The 17885-nt window shown below is 40.6% G+C and overlaps 1 protein-coding gene across 3 annotated transcripts in view; it reads right to left on the bottom strand.

Moving 5' to 3' along the window:
• MTFR1 (mitochondrial fission regulator 1) overlaps positions 1 to 17885 on the bottom strand; it is a 34538-nt gene that overhangs the window by 7687 nt on the left and 8966 nt on the right. For 2 of the 3 annotated variants that reach the window (XM_067553684.1, XM_067553685.1), the window contains 3 exons: positions 13957 to 14055; positions 5258 to 5376; positions 1122 to 1363 (listed from right to left, as the gene is read on the bottom strand). In XM_067553684.1, coding sequence (XP_067409785.1) covers positions 1122 to 1363; positions 5258 to 5376; positions 13957 to 14055 — 460 coding nt within the window. Of the gene's footprint in view, positions 1 to 1121; positions 1364 to 5257; positions 5377 to 11870; positions 11905 to 13956; positions 14056 to 17885 lie in introns of those variants that run through there. The other variant, XM_067553686.1, reaches the window with a different exon arrangement.

Raw genomic sequence — 17885 nt, forward strand, 5'->3', positions numbered from 1 at the left:
GCATTGAGCTTTGTTAGAGATTTCTGGTGACTCCAAACATTTCTAGCTATACCAAGATGATTTTTCTTGTCTCTGTTGCACAAGCTGTTTGAAATATGTATTATATTCCAAAAGCATAATTAGTATCTCAGTGACACTAGATCTCATGACATATCATTGATTCCCACAGAGGAACAGTAGGTCTTATAAGGATACTTATAATACGTATAGCTGTATTATGCCCTTTCCTTTTGGTTTCATTCATATTTGTGCCAAGCTTTGTTCTGGAAAACCTATTAAATGCTAATTATCTGCAGAATTCAGAACTCAAAACACTTTGCATAAACATTTGAAGAAATTCTAAAAAAGTAGGAAATAAAAGAATCTGGAGGTCTTGGTCCCCTCCCTACCCTTAGAGAAACCTTCATGTGGTCCCTGTTAGTGTATCGTGCCCACACATGTGTTAAGTGCAAATAACGTGAAGTCAAGGCAGAAGAATGAGTTAATACTAAACTTGATCTTCAGAAGGTTACGATAGTACAGTAAAGAACTTAAGTCTTATCTATTTAATATCTAAACTTGCCATTACATCGCTACACACAAAAACCTGCCTGAGTGGTGGCCAACTCCCGTCACTAGACTGGACTATCAGCTGCTACTCTGGTGGTGACAAACACCATTTGCTGGTTAGGAAGGAAATCAGATAAGACTACAGTTCAAGGTTATTCCAAGTCTCAGGTTTCTGCGGCAGTTCACTATTGCAGATGATTACCAGCCCATCTGTACGTGAATGGGTTTAAAGTGCACACACTTTTCCTCTCACAGGTTTCAATTTCCATCCCACAATTCCAGACGGAATTTTAAAAAGAGCCTTTTGCCCATCACCTGTGAGTTTATTTTGTACTGTTGTTTCACAGTGAGACAGCACAGATAACCTGGAATCAAGCCTCACTGAGATTCGGTACAACCAATGAAATTAGGTGCTACCTAATTTTTACAACCCCACAAACTTCACTTTCAATCCCATAATGTCTCACAAAAATGACTTCAGTATGCTTACATGTGTCGGTGAATCAGTTTTAAAGGAGCAGATTCCTTTTACTAATATGTTTTGAAAGTTCGAGAAAAAGTGAGTTTCATACCTGCTGTCTGATTCTGTTGTTCCTGCAAGATTACAATTTTGGCAATTTGGGCCCTTAAACTGGCAAGTTCATTTTCTAGAGCATTGATCTTCTGCAGCGCTTCATCATTCTTGGTCACATTGCCTTTGGGGGATGGCTCTTCTTGTAACAAGTTTGGTAAGGATGCTTGTCTGCTTGGGGGTCTTCCAGAGCAATATGGTTCATGTGGAAGAGGTGGAGTTGATTTTGACCAAACTTCTGATCTGTAACAAAGCAACACTATTGTCACATGAGGCTGGTTTGTAGTAAGTGCTTCTACCAAAAAGCGAGAGGATAGAGCAAGACAGTTAAGTGTAAGGCCTTGAGCCAAACGTTAAGGACGGACCTTAAAAGCAAACTATTTATCTTTGGCCTTTTAGGAAGGAAGAAAATACCTGCTTCAGAAGTCTGGTATTTTTATCTCCCTCACCCTACAATGGGCTACTTGCAAGTAACCTTTGGCAGATTGTGACTCCTAAATCCCTAAAATCTAGCTTTTAAGTGGCATTGGTTTTAAGTTTTTTTGGGTGGGAAGGGAAGAGGAAATGCCACCTCAGAAATGCTGAGAGCCTCGTAGTACTACAGAAATTTATTGGTAATTATGGTATACAAGTTACATAAGGGACAAACCTTGATATGAACACATTTCACCTTTGGTCAAATAGTGTGAGTAAGAGAACACAAATTTAAGTGGAAGCAAAGTTCAGGCTAGATATCAGAGGGGCTTATAATCAAAGTAATTAGTATGTGAATTGGCTTAACAAAATAGTAAATACTACTGTTAAAAGGGACACTTTTAAAACAAATGAGTCAATTAAATGGTATCCTATTTAGGAAATGATAGGAGCTTTGTACAGCATCTAATATGCTGTGATGCTACTAAAAACAGGAACACCATCTCAGGAACATGGGAATTGTCAGACCTGTGATTCATCTGGTCTGTCCAGTAGGGAGGGAGGTTTCAGGGGAGGAAGGTGGTCAGAAAATTTAGCCACCCCTGTAATATTACTTTGACTTTTGAACTGGGGACCATTACTTTACAGATCGCCACACTTATTAATAATAGTTTTAGGACTGTTATTTTTTCCATCAACTTAAAAAAGAAAAATGCTGTGTCCTCCCAGGAGAGAATTCAGGATTTTTACAGGGTTCCTGGAACCATAAATCCTGGGTAGCATCTTGGATTTACTCCAGAGGAGCTTGTCCCCTTGGTTTCCCGCACATCTTTTAAAGTTCCATTTTGTATTGCAAAAGAATATTTGAACACTGGCTATGTACAACTGGCATGTGAAGTATTTATTCCATATAATTAATCTATACCGATAAAATATCTGCTTAAGAGTCAACATTTCAGTGTGTGTAGGTGATTAATTTCATTGTCTGGCCTGGGGCTATTATTGCCAAGTTATTTTTACTTCCTTCAGTGCTGACTTGAATTATGCCACTGACTCTCTGAATTAACAGCAAATTTATTCTCAGATTAAATGAAAGACATCCAATAATACTTTGAATTGATTTGCTTTTTTAGAAGCTTATTTATATACTGCTGTAAAGGGGCTTTAGATTATAGATACTGGAATGCACAGTAAGTTTTTTGAAATATATTTGTTTCAATAGAACATTTGAAATTTACCACTTGAAAAATACCATATGTGAAATGTGACTATAGCATTCAGCGTACAGGGGGGAAATGATTTGCAGTTTAGTTCTGCAAGGATGTAAATAGATCAACTTTTTTAATCTACACTGTCAAAAATAGATCTCATCCTCTCCAAGTGTGTATAGGATAGGCAAATAAGGCTGCATAGTGGACTACTTGCTACGTAGATATTGTAGACTGACATTCAAGCTAGGTTGGGCCTACTTATAAAATTATGCTACCAAATATTACTAATAAGATGCATATTGCAAAAGTATGGTGATGGCTGGAATTCATTTTTGAAAAGAAGCGATTGCTTCTTATTGCATCACACAAGTGCTGTTTTTCTCTTATAAGCATGTCTGGTATTCCATCAGGATAACTGCTTTTCTTCTGATTAATGGCCCCTCTTGACTGACCAGTTTCCCTAACGAAATTATCTTCTGTAATTAACTCATCTACACCTCATTGGCTTCCTATCCTTCAAGGATACCTTATGATCCTATCTGCTGATGGGTGCCACCTCAGGTATTCTTTTCTCATCTCAGCAAACCCCAACCCCCTTTTGTTAGGAAAGGGTGGAACTTTAGTCAACAATCCAGCACTTGTTTGTCACAAACAAAAGCCAGGTGGCTAACACCTTCTGAACAGAGTAAAAACATGTAGTTCTTTCCCGTGTTTTTGTTTGGTCTTCCTTTGTTCTCTCATGTAATTACCAAAAATGCTTTGAAAACACTCAATTTATGAGGATAAAGAGGAAAGCAATTAAAGCCCACTTCAAGACTGAGAAATCATTTCAGACACAGAACTCTCATCTCGCCCAGCTTTCTTCTGAGACTATGGATCTAAGCTGTCAGAAAAGCTGTCAAGAATTGAAACCACCACCTCTTTCTTGCCTGCATTGGTGAGGAAAATGGCTTTTGCTGCTCATATATACTGGATTTTTGGTTTGGGGGCTCATTTTATAAGTGCAGTTATTAAAGCCTTTCTGTCATTATGGAACAAGCGTCATGTCAATTCCAGAAAATACTTATATCAGGTCCCAGTTGGTCAGGTAACAGACAACTATAAAGATATTTATTTGCAGTATGTGGGCTTCTTGGACCAGGGATTGCCCTTCTGGAGTGTCTGAAAGCACCTAGTGACATTACTATAAGTGTTAAACGTTTCACATGTACAAATGGCAAACCAAGTTTAAGACCCTGCCTAACGAAGTAATTTGTAGAGCTACCTGTAAATTCACTGTTTGCCTTCACACTATCAAGTCTTAAGTTCAAGGATAAGACAGGTTAACGTCACGTTCCTTAGTGAGTTCTCCCCAAATAGCAAATCTTAACTTACAATGTCCAACTCCCACAACTTGTAGTGGGTTCCCTGAAGCAAAGAGCTACTCTTCCGATTGATGACTGTACAACTCAGCTCTTACACAAGAGCCCAGGAGCTGAACAACCAATTCCTTGTGCTGAAATGTACCTACCAATAGGTTGATGGATTTCCTGCTACTCCCTTTTGAGTTATTGAAATTAAAAGTGGCTTGCAGCCATATTCCTATTATGCAGTATTTCACTATAGCAAGTTGCGTTGAAGGGCATTTAAGGTCATTACTGATTGCATGCTTTTAAAAGCAGGTGACCTCTGGAGGAAGCTATTACACCTGTGAATTCCAAAGCCAGTAATCTGGGTCCTCAGATGCTCCTTATTTAAAGTAAACAAAAATCTTGTCTACTCCAGAAAGCTATGCCACCAAAGCCTACATCAGCTTAACTGAACCAGTGCAAACTGTAATACTGTGTCCACACTAGCCATCCTGTTCCAGGTGTGTATACAGGGCACTACAGCCATACAAACACACTCTGCCCACTGCAGTAGTAGCGATCCTATAGTTATGGATGCGGCTCCCCATTCACTGCCTGCCAAGCTTCATGTTTATAAAAAATTAAGTACAAAATGCAAGTGTGTGTGTTTTTACAAGTCAAAGTGTCTCTGCTCTGCACTGCAGAGCCTTAACCAGAGAGGTCAGTAGAAGCAGGTCAGCTACGGTGGGACTGTCAGAAAGCCCAAGTGCAGCCGAAACTCCATTGCTGCTTTAACTCTGCGATCTCATAGTGACATGGTTCAAGACCCTGCAGTGATAAACCCTGCTCAGAGGAAGTGCAAAGACAAGAATGCTGGCAATGGTCTCACATGACAGCGAGCATTTGTGTGGGGACAACAGTGGGACAGGTGCCTGCAATGCTTGAATTATCTAGTGCAGATCAACTGTGGAGTCCTCCTTCCCTGGATCCAAGCCCCGTGTCTGCTGTCAAGACTCTAGTACTTCCATTATAGTCCTGTTAACCTCATATCAGGTTCTTCCTTCCTTGCTCCCCACAATACTGAAATGCTTGTATACTTACAGTATTAAATATGCTAGATAACAAGATGTTATGATTTGAGGGGAACCTATAGTGAAATCATCAAGGAGATCTGATGAACATACCTGAGCCTCGTAGAGACTTCACCTTCTTCTTGAGCGACCCATCCCACATCTGCAAAAGAGGCTACTGCATCTTCTTTGAGCTGCTTAGAATGGTTTCCTTCTGTAGAGTAAGAGGTAACCTAGAATATTGAAAACAAAATTGCATTTTTTAAAGTTAATAAGAGATTGTTGCTTCTGAAAGTACTTTTCAACCCATTTTACAGTTTTATTTGAAAGAGCACAATAGCTTGATACTGCATGTCGTTATCAAGCATACTCACAAGACATCAGGAATCTTAGCATACTTGGCACTATCTAGCATTTTATTCAACACCCACTGAAATCAATGACTTCCTCAAACTTTGGATCATGCCCTTGTTTCTATAGAGATTATTTTTGCTATTTAAAAAGATCCCGGGTATATAACTAGCTAATTTAGCACTATAAAGTCAGTGCAAGTTATTGGTTATATAGAAGACTTCACTGGCACAGGCAGGAAAAGTATTCTAAATCTACATTCATCACTCAATTACATTAAACAAAACATTTTAATAGTCTATATAGTCAGTTTAATAGGATCACCAGCACTTCCTATTTTGATCAGATTTATTTAATACAAGTTATTTTGAAAGTGAAATATTTCAAGTTAATTATGGTACTCTCCCCCTCCCCACTTCAAAACTGAGGTTCTCTCTGCAAATTTGTCAGGGCTTGAAAGTAGTAGCATTTAAATGCCCATTATATAAATTAGAAAACTGGAAGCAACTGGCACAAGTGAGCAAGTTACTGATACTTCCCAGTCCAACAATTACAAGTCTTTTAGGGTGCAGGAGGGAGGGAGGAGACAGCAACAGGACAGGACACTAAGAGACACAATTTGTTAAAACCTATGGGTACTATCTACGCTGGGAAAGTGTACCAAACAAATTTCAAACTGCTTTTAGAAGGGTTCTGTTGTATTTGTTTAAGAACTTTGCAGCCACAGGGCAGACAAAGCTCCAGAGACTAGAACTGTTCATACAACTGATTTAAACCTGCTTTCAGGAAGTTTAACTAATAGATGAGAATAGTTTGACCACCAAAGTATGGTCTACAGCAGCAGTTCAGACTGGCTTTAAGACCAGTATGAAAGGTTGGAAGTTTCCCCCAGTGAGGCAAAACTATGTAGTATAAACCTCTATACCCACCCTGGACGGGTGATCACTATTACCCTCACTACACTAGGAAAATGAACTGAGGATGAAAATGGTTTTCAGCTACAGTTCCTCCTGAACCAACAATGGAAATGATTTCAGTGTTTTGTAGACCAGGCAAAACCTGTTAATATTTCAGAAAGCAGATTGGCTGTGTCTATACTGCCAAACTTCATTCCTGTAACTCACTCCAATGCAGCTCTACCATTGCGAACACCAAGAGAAGATGCAGCACAGATGGGGTGCTTTTACTACCCAACAAACTAGCGCACCTCATTACCTGTGGGTGAACACTTTTCTCAAAGCGATCACTCTGTATCTGACCTCAGTACTCATCCTCAAAGGAAACCTGCACAACCTTTTCAAGAGACAAGCTTCCGAGCCTAAATTCATAACTTTGCTAGAAACTAGAGCTCACGGACTGAACAGACATACTGGTATTACAACAAACCATGTTAGTGGGTTACTTCACCTTGAATGATCCCTTTAAATGGCTTTACTTATGCTCAACAATCTGTCCCACCTTGTTTTTAAGCTGTGACACTCCGGTTTCCCACACCTAAAGAGCAGCTCTGTGTAAACTGGAAATCTTGTCTCTCACCAACAGAAGTTGATCCAGTAAAAGGTATTATCTCTCCCCAATATCTTGGGACCGACATGGCTACAACACTACATACAGACTAGCACTTAAGTTATAGTATGGTATAAGTTATAGTACTGGAGAAGCTGCACCTAGGGGTGATGATGAATGAGTTCAGAAGACAAAATTAATAATGCTACCTAGAACTATATTCACATGGCTTCATAGGTACGCCTACATCTACAACAGCATGTACAGTACAGACGGTGCACACTCAGCTAGCCTGGGTATAAACAGCGTGTAGATAATAACGCATGGCTTAGGCGAGTAGAGTGCTGTATAGCCTAAGCCCCTAAGATATATACTCTACACAGCTGTCTACATGCCCACGCAGTGCCTCCCATGTCTACACTGCTATTTAACAATGTCATCTCTCCCTGCCTCCCTACTGCTGAAGGCTTTCCCCACCACAGTGAAAGGCTCTGACAACGAGGAAAGGCTCCGGCTGTGACAAACCACCATGCACCCTGCCTCGCAGTCAGAAGCAATTCACAGGCAGTGTAGAAATCAGAAGTGTTTGTTAGTTCTCAGGAACACAGCATAGAATAGACTTTGAGAGCAGATGAATCAGAAAGTTACAGCAACAACCATCCGAGGAAAGTACAGAGTCCCATTGTTGGGCTCTGCTCCCAAGAATCCCACATGGGAAACTGACCCTTCCAGCCAGCCACCCCCAGACACGCACCCTTGCCCCTCCCAATCCTTTGTCTCTTTCCCAGACAAAGCATTCACCTCTCCTTAGTTCTACCTGCTGTAACCTGTTGCAGCTGGCTGGTCCAAAGCCAGAGGGTCCCTGGCCATTGTCTGTGTACGTGTAATTAGATGAAGGCCCATGTGTCCTCTTGTGGTCTCTGCCATGATCACACCCCTAGTCCTATTACCAAAATACATGAATACATACACAGGGGTAACTGAGGCACATGCACATAATATTTTCTGGTAATCTCCACTTCGTCACACCTCTTCCTTCCTACCGTTTGTTACACTCACTTTCTGGATTGTGACAAGGCAGGAACTATGTCTTCCTAAGTGATGTTTATATACAGTGCCTCCCACAATGGGGTCCTGATCTCTTGGACTCTTCTGCAATTGAAACCACTACCAGTCTGGGATAGCCATTGCTGAAGAACTATTTCTGAAACAGGGCTATTAACCTGCATATTGCAAGTATACTGGTTTTTTTTACTGTTCTTTTCTAACAATTGTTAGAAACAGCTTTGAAAGCTGAGGAGGCAACAAATTAATTCTCTTCAGTTTGCACTACAAAACCCACTGTGTGCCTCTAGCCCAGCTCCCAAGCTATGTGCACTGGCACCAGCAATTCATTTGGAAACAGCCAGTTTTTTTCACCCAGGGCGTGACAGCATCAGCACAGTCTGACTAACAGGCACAACCTGCTCAGGCTATGAAAAGCATAATGCCTTAACAGAAGCTGCCTTTCAGAGCACATTGAGCAGTGGTTCCCAGGACTTTTTACTCAGGCAATCCACCAACGGCATTTGGTCTTTTTTGCAACTCACCTTCCCACAATTACATAGATGCGCCCTTCGTCCTTCAACCACAATCCTAATCCCAGTGCAAAGGGGAGACTCTCAGGGAAGTGTTGGAGCAACTTCTGACCTGTAAGGGTGGGCCCGGCCTCTGCTCTGGGCATTACCATCTAGCACAGGGGTGGCCAGGCCAAAATTTTAGTATGCGTCACCACAACCCCAGGCACAGGTTGCAATGTGTTTAGCAGAAACTCAGGCCCAGCCCCATGACAGAGGAATCACTGCTGGGCAGTGTGTGTGAGGAGGACTCGCTCTTCAACCCCTCCCTTTGGGCTTCTTCTTTGCATTAGGCTGGGAAAAGCATGTTTGCCTAGGGCCCCGCAACCCACGAAGGGGTCAGCATCCATCATCTGGAAAACACGAGCATAGAGTATTGTATTACAACTCACTGCTCCATTCAGGTTTCTTTTCGTTAAACCCAAAAGAAGTTTGACTGTATTTGATGTCCATATTCACATTAAATGGTGACAAACAAAACGTCATGATTAAAATACTTCTAGCCATTTAACTCCCTGGTGTATTCAGTATCAGGAGAAAAATCTGTGACAACAGGAATGATCACCATGAGATGATTAATAGTTAGGGTTTGAACAACAGGGACTATTTGTTCTTACCCAAGCAACGTGCTTTACAAAGAGATTATATCCTACAAGCACATTTATGAAGCCAATTTCCCTAAACATCACACTAATTCACAGATGATTGAAAGTGCAACCCCCACATATTTAGAAACAAGTTTTGCAGGTATATGGAGATTTTTTGTACCCATCCCTCTTCTCTCTCCCCGCCCCCCTCCCCCTTTTTTTTTTTTAAAAACTCTAAGGAAGTTTGTATAAAAACAGAATCTTTGTTGCTTGTGTTATCCATATATTAATTTCTTCTCTCCAATCACCTTAACATTTCAATCCTCTCCATAACAGCTAACTGCAACATCAGAGATGATTTGGATGTCTAGACAAGAAAAAATTGCAGTATCAGATTTAGCTCACTCTCAGAAAACTTCAATTAAAGCTTTGTATGAGGCATGAGCAAGTCTTTAAATGAAAGATGTAAAATAATGCATAATCCACCTCCAAGAATCCTTATTTTACACTGTATTACATCAGCATTAAACAAGTTTTCAAGCTATACCCGACTTCTCCAGCTTCTTCTGTGGCTTTCTGACTGAAGACAGAGTCTGGGTCACTGTTCTGACATCACCAGCAGTCAGGGCTGGATTAACGCAGGGGCTTTAGGGGCTGCAGCCCAGGGCCTCGGGCTAAGGGAGGCCCTGCAAAAATAAATCCTCATCCCTTCCCCTCCACCCCTCTCCCACGTGACGTGGGTCCAGTGCCCTGGCCAGGAGCTGCTCCCAGCCCCCAGCAGCTCTGCGTGGCGGCCGACCCCACATCCGGCCCTGCCCCTTTCCACCGCCCCTCTCCCACATGACGTAGGCCCAGCATGAGTGAGTGTGCCACTCAAAATCATCTCATGTACCACAGGTTGCCGAACCCTGTTTTACATGTTTTAAGACTGAAATGTAAACCACAGAACAGCTTTAGGTTAATTAAAAGGCAAGTTTAGTATAGCATTAATATGCCATAATTATGATCATTTTGTTTTAAATTAGGAAAAAGACTTGTATACAGAGGCCCCACAAAATCTAATAGCCCCGGGGCCCAGAGGAGAGTTAATCCAGCCCTGCCAGCAGTGAGGAACCAGGGAGCTGATAGGCATCTCCCGGCAAGTGCTAGGATGTATGAGCTAGATAGGAGAGAGAGCAAGAGGCCCATGCCAATTCCTCTCCTGATCTCTTCTACAGGACACTAGCTAGCAGGAGTTGAGCCAGGGAGGGCAGCACACTGCTACTGCCAGAAAAGAAGATCCAGCTTTGAGCAGTGGTCTCAGGCTTTTCTCCTCAGCTCTCAACCCATTGAAGGCTATGTCTGCACTTGGAGTTTGGGGTGCAATTCCCAGCTTGCGTAGACATACTGCATTTGTTCTCATCAAGCTGGAGAACGAAAGCTAGTAGGGTAGCTGCGGCAGCACAAGCTAGCCGCCCTGAAGTACAGGCTCTCCTGTGAGTATGTACTAGAGATGGCTAGTCCATGTTGCTGCTGCCCCTGCTGTGGTTACACTACTATTTTTAGTGCACTAGCTCAATGAGAGCTAGCAGGAGTATGTGTATGCAAGCTAGGAATCATACACCTAGTGTCAAGTGTAAACATAACCTAAGTGCATAGTATTTGGACATATCTGCTGGAATTACTAGAATCCCCATCCCTCTGCTCACAGATGCCTCTCAAAACAATCCCCCCAGTAGAAATTAAGTACACTGCACAATCCCAATCACTTTTTGCCTTCACTCAAGATATGGCTGAAGGGACTGGAGAAATACCATCTAAAGGTTTTGAAGCTTAGAAAGTTCTGAATAAAGACTTATTTGTCTGGAATCAAACACCTTGGGATATTTGAACAAACACTGAGAATAAACTTTTTGAGCAAGTTAACTGTACATCTACAGCCATGTCTGTTGGGTTTGAACATTAGCCTTTCACTTGGGAAGCCTTGGATGAATACTCTGATAGGTCAAAAAAAATTCAGCAAACTCAACTTACTCCCCTGTTGGATGCATGTCTGACAAAGGCAGACAATGCAGCACAGCTGGGAATTGTTACTGCACATAAAAAAGACAGGACTAGAATGTTACAACTGAAGGGTAGTGGATTTAAGGGCATTGGTGGAGATGGATGAGGAAGCTTGCATAGCTCCTCTGTATTAGGCCTAGCCCCAACCTGTGTTACTCCTCAACTACAGTCACGAAACAGTACAGAATGAGTGAGCCAGACACTGTCCCACTTATACATACCTCTCTTTTACAGCAAGTGATTTACAGTTTCATGCATGCTTTATATAGTACATGCATTATTAAGCTGCTACGCTATAGGTTACTGAATAGTGAGAGCCTCTTGTACAAATATGGAAAGTCAACTGCATCTGCCATTACATGGTTTTATAATCCCAATCATCACTACCACAAGATCCTCAGAGATCAATAGAAAGGAAAGCTATTGCAATAGCTAGCCCTTAAAATATTAAGCCTTCAAAGGTATGTCAGTCTGTTGTTTTAGACTGGTGGAATGAAGCGCTTGTGGTAAAGCAGGTATGAATATGGTAGTAATAGATGGTTCTCAGCTGGAGTTAAGAAACACTGATTATAGGCATGCACTAATGTCTGAAGCAAGTAATTTAAAAAAAATAAGCTAACTTACAGCAGGTTCAATGCAAGGTCCTTTCATACTATAGCTAAAGCAAGCAGGAAAGAAAAAAAAGGAAGAGAGACATCTATAGGAAGGTTTCAGAATAGTGATAATCTAAAAGGAAAAACAGTCAAGACAGATGCTGAATAATAGCACATTTAAAATTCCAACTTCTGAGTCAAACGCATAGAAACAATACTTGTGTGTACAGTGCTTTAAACAAACAAACAGTTTTAATGGGATTTAGAAGCTTTAATTTGTTGACTAAAACTTAGATATTTATAAGATTTCAAAGTCAGTTCACTAGAATAGTTGTGCTTCTACTTCTTCAGATGATCATCCTCTTTCATCTCCTGTATTATCATAATTAAATTTATATTCTGAAAGTGAATACAAAATTTTAAACTTACATGACTTTATTCCTGAAATACTTTTTCCTCCAAATGCCTGGGAAACGCCAAATACTTCATTAATAATAATCCAAAATTTAGATTGAGATATTGATATTTTATTCATAAAAGCACCAGGAAAATCTAGGTAGAGATCCTACAGGCATCGTATTGTTTTCTTACAAGTACACAAGACACAGGGTTTCCTCTCACACTACAAAAAAAGGAAGTTATCTGGCTAACAGAATGGAAAGGAAACAATTTCTCTTTAAGAGCAAAGGGAGATCATCCTAACATCACCACACATGAAATTCAATCTTCTGCTATTAAAGAAAAGTTAGAAGGGAATAAATATACTTTAAGTAGTGAAAAGCCTACATTTGTTTAAAATGACTTAGCCTTAAAATGGAAGTTTCCCAACCTTCAAATTTTCTACACGAATCCTTCTCCTCTCCCCACATCTCCCAAAAAAGTCTGATGGTATTTTTCTTCAATTCAAGAATTTCAGCCCCTCCAAATTTTCCTATTTGGAAACTTTTCTTTACTATTCAGAACAGAGTTTAAGAAAGCATATGTAGCAGTTTCTGTATTTTCTATCTGTTCCAGAAAGACTTCCTATGTTATAACGTAAGGAGGAGGAAATAACCACCTCTTGTTTATGTCCTTACTAACACCCCTACTACTTATCTGTTCACATTAGGAACGCACAATTCAGAGCCCAGCACAGAATTTGACACATTCTTCTGTCACCTACACAGTTCAAGTCTTTATTAAAAAAAAAACAAAGCTCACATTATCTTGTTTACCATGTTCACTTCCAAAGAATTTGTATCATGTGTATAGGCAACATGTATTTACTTTCCACTCATTCTTAAGAAACACAGTTTGCCCTTACACTAAACCAGGCTTATAAATCCGAGTATCAGTTTAATATGGTTTTGGAAGTCATTTCTGATGTTGCTTATTTTTTGGTCATAGCGGAGTTTGCTTTTTATTCTTGTAGCCAAAAAAAAGTCTCTTGCTTTTGAAGGAAGCAGGCAAGAATGACAAGCTGTAAAGTTGTCCTAAAGAGGCTTTTTTTTTTTTTTTTTTTTTAAAAAAGGGCAACATACAATAATTGTAGTCTTCTGTGGTGAATGCCCCAGACAATAAAGGCATTCAGGAGCCTTTTACATCCTTAGTATTCAACCCAGATGACTCCCACTTTTGTAATGAGTTAGCATATACTGCAATAGCAATGTTTACTACAGCTCCACTACCACAGACCTTCAGACTGGAGCAGGCCAATTTAAGTAGGGCTCTTTTAAATATTACATAGTTTTAAAAGCAGTGAATATTGTACAGACAAACTCCACAAGAGCCATACAGTGCTATTTTACAAATTAACATTCTTACAGACTGGATGATGAAGTCCGCTGGAAGTTTCGTGGTGTAACAACGTAAATTCACTGGGGTAACAAGATGGAGTAGAAGCTGAAGGGACTAGACTTTGGCAAAACGTGGGTGGTCAGTGAAGAGAAGGAAGAAAAAACTAACTTTGGTATAAACCAGGTGCGTACTCTGCTTATTTGAGGCATCCAAGACATAACCTACACATTCAGTTTTAAATGCACTTGCAGATCAACTTTAAATTCCCCTAACACAAAACAAATCCCTTAGACCAAAATGTAAAAAATTAAGAAGCATTTTAAACTGTGAAGAATTCTTACCTGAAACTGAACTCTTGGGCATTGGATAAGAGAGAGGTTAGTACCAATTTTCCTTACAATACTTCGAGATGAACCATAAGGCTTGCCTGACCAAAGCACCTGAGGAAAAAAATTAGATGAACTGTTATAGTACTTGTTAGATCATTTAGCCAATATACAATTAAGATGCAATAAAGATAATTTGATCAATTCAACTATATCTGTGCTGTATAATGTTTAAGTGTACACATACCAAAAGTAAACATTCCTCTGTAGCATGGAAGACACACTATGTACTGGTCACACACTATATTTTGAAAGTCGTGCTTTAACTTGCTTGTATCAGCACAAATAATTGATTTTAAGCATTTGTACCTGTTCAAAGACAGTTTTCTGCCCTATGGAGTTCATAATCTATGTAACAGACCTCAAGTAACACATTGAAACACTCAGTTTTCTTTAAAAAAAAAAAAAAGTGCTAAATTATAGATGAGGGAGATTAAGTTGGGGTGGAAAAGGAATTTGAAATAGGTCAAATACCGACTTCCAAGATACAGACAAAAGCAGAGTTTAATACTTATGAAAAAAGTCTGCTGCATTATCCCTAATTCTGTGTTTCAAAGCGCATTCTCACTCTCACCTTGGAATGAAAGCTCTTTGGGACAGTTTGATGGGGTCCCTTGAGTGCAACCTGGACTGTGGAACTGCTGGAGCCCTCCAAACACACCAATCTGGGCTACTTCTGACATGGTGATGCTGATGTCAAGTTACACACTCTGACAGGCAATGCACTTACACTGACAACCACAGGCAGGAACACACCCAACCAAGTTATATGAATGATTTCCCAGTCACTCATGAAACATCAATAGAGAGCTCCAGCCCTATACCACAGGACTGTACCATCTTACACTGCTCAAGGCTCCACTGGGCAGTTCACATTCATTAGTTTGCCATTCCCTCAGGGTGGCGTGAACACACATTAGCCTTTGTAAATTGAGCTGAGATTTCCCAAGCACTTCAATCAAAATACATTGTTTTAGGTAAAATATAAAACATGTTTATTAACTACAGAAAGATAGATTTTAAGTGATTATAAGTGGTAGGCATAAAGGTCAGAGTTAGTTACCTTAAGGAAATAAGAAGTTCTACAAACTAAGCAGAATTTGAATCAAGCACAGTCTCACTCTGACAGATGGTACAAGTAGGATACAGTTCCTCAGTATACAGACTGGACTTTCTTTCCAGTCTGGGACAAATCTCCCTAGTTCCAAAGTCTTTGTTTTACAATCTTCCAGGTGTTGATATGGGGGTGAGGAGGAAAGGTGTGTGAGGGAAGATGCCAACTGATGGAGGTCACTTGGCCTCTTTTATATTTTTTTCCAGCTTGCTGGAAAGAGCTTTGTTGTGACATGGGGGTGGGGGGGGGTGTGTGTGTGTGTGTGTGTGTGTGTGTGTGTCAAGCAGTCCCCATTGCGTATATGCCTTCTCTGAGAAGTCTCCAGGGATAGTGGCCTGGTTGTTGATGAGCCATTAATTACTCATGTGGCAATTGATGCTCGTCCTTTGTTATGACTGAAAGTCTGATTGTGGGTGTTCCCAACCTCACAACATTATCTTTGAAATGGCCATTATCTTTGAAAATTCATGGCGACTGGGGGAAGTCCCAGATGATTGGAAAAAGGCAAATATAGTGCCAATCTTCTCACCTCGGTCCCTGGAAAAGAAAATCATAAAGCAGGTCCTCAAGGAATCCATTTTGAGGCACTTGGAAGACAGGAAGGTGATCAGGAACAGTCAGCGTGGATTCACCAAGGGCAAGTCATGTCTGACCAACCTGTTTGCTTTTTATAATGAGATGACTAGCTCTGTGGATTTGGGGGTGGGGGGGGGGGTGTAGTGGACATGATATACCTTGACTTTAGCAAGGCTTTTGATACAGGCTCCCACAGTATTCTTATCAGCAAGTTGAAGTATGGGTTGGTTGGATGAATGGACTATAAGATGGATGGACAGCTGACTAGATCATCAGGCTCAATTTCAATTGATCACGGGTAGTGATCAACAGCTCAATTTCTAGTTGGCAGCTGGTAACAAGTGAAATGCCCCAGGGGTCGGTGCTGGGGCTGGTTTTGTTCAACATCTTTATTAATGATCTATAGGATGGGGTGAATTGCACCCTCAGCAAGTTTGCAGATGACATTAAGCTGGGGGGAGAGGTAGATACACTGGATGGTCAAGATAGGGTACAGAGTGACCTAGACAAATTGGAGGATTGGGCCAAAAAAGGGTCAGTTGTGTCCTGGAGGAAACTGGCCCTTTGTGTGAGGAGTAGTTTGAGGATGGTTTTTAGGAGTCCTGATAATCTTTCAGAAAGGGTGCCAGGGCTACATATGAGAAGTTTGCCTGGGTTCCCTTGTTTGCATATCTTGGGAAGCATAATCCCCCGGGGTGAATTTATAGGGTTGCAGAGTTTCTCTTGGATTGGTCTGGGGAAAGGATTGGATTATATCTTTACATTTCTGTGTGAATTGTGGTGTGGCATCTTCTTTGAGTTCTTTACAGTAGTCTACGTTGACGGATGTAAATTTAAACCTACCAATCATGCTTGGATTCCTGGGAGCATACAAATGCAAGCAAACTCAACACCCTGTTGGAGGATCACCCAGCAAAGAAAGCTAAGATTGTCGCCATTATTGCAGACACAGTCCTCATTTGGGAGGGCTGACAGACTGAGGACCAGCAAGATGTATGAAATTTAGTTACAAGTCTCTCAACATATAGAAGTCTGACATTTTGATACATTAAATACAGATCATCATATTGGCAGTGAGTTTATGCCATACAAAAGGACTATAACCATTGGTGTACAAGAGCAGTCTTTATACTAGAAACTGTACACAAGATGTACATATTAATGTATTTTCATTGTGAAGCATAGTTTTCCTGCTCCATGACTTTTTTCACTATAGTGAAAATTTGCATGCAGTGTATACTATGCATGTTTTAACATTTGAACTGTACCCCTGCAAAAACTACACAATTATGGACTCAATAATTACATTGTCTACCTGCTTAAGATGAAACATTAATGCGGTCATTGGAATGATATGTAGTCCAGTCCTGTCCTGTCTTCATTAAATTTAGGTCAGATATCAAAGTAACATAGTATAGCTATTCTTTCATAGAATATTAGAGTTGAAAGGGACCCCAGGAGGTCATCTAGTCCAACCCCCTGCTCAAAGCAGGACTAACCTCAGCTAAATTATCCCAGTCAGGGCTTTGTCAAGCCACAGCTTAAAAACCTCAAAAATGGAGATTCCACCACCTCCCTAGGTAACTCATTCCCAGTGCTTTACCACCCTCCTAGTGAAAAATGTTTTCCTAATACTTTCATCTATACTGCACTATTAATACCTAAGGGTATCAACTCAAATCAGAAAGGTCTCTAGGCACATTGAGAATGGATCTCTGCCAAGTAGCATATCAGTACAAACTCAGGATTCTGAGAAAAAGAGAGCTGACCTTAGAAAACGAGAAATTGTTTAGGATACCCAAAGGCAGTATAACAAAGAATAATGAGAAGAAGTTTATTGCTTTTCTCTAACTGTGCAGTCTAGACTACAGTCTATTCAATCAATGGAAGTAATTCAAAATTAGAATGTATCTGAACGTGCTGTATAGTTGGGGGAGAGGGAGAATCAGCAGCTGATAAGGGGAAGCAAGCAGGCTAGGTGACTTCATTGCCTCAATTCCTTCCCCCCCCCCCGCCAAATCAGAAATGTTATTAATATCCATAACACTTGGTGTTTGGAAATGTAATTGTGTTACGACAAGCCTGCTATAGGGAGGGAGGAACCAAGAAACCGGAGCTATTCTTCCCATACTAAGAATGTTATTTAAAAGAACAGGACCCAAGGGAAAAATGACAATAACTATGTCAATACAGT

Source organism: Emydura macquarii, unplaced genomic scaffold (genome assembly GCF_026122565.2).
Source record: "Emydura macquarii macquarii isolate MOO-44397 ecotype Brisbane River unplaced genomic scaffold, CSIRO-AGI_Emac_v2 contig_1477, whole genome shotgun sequence".
Classification (NCBI taxonomy): domain Eukaryota; kingdom Metazoa; phylum Chordata; order Testudines; family Chelidae; genus Emydura; species Emydura macquarii.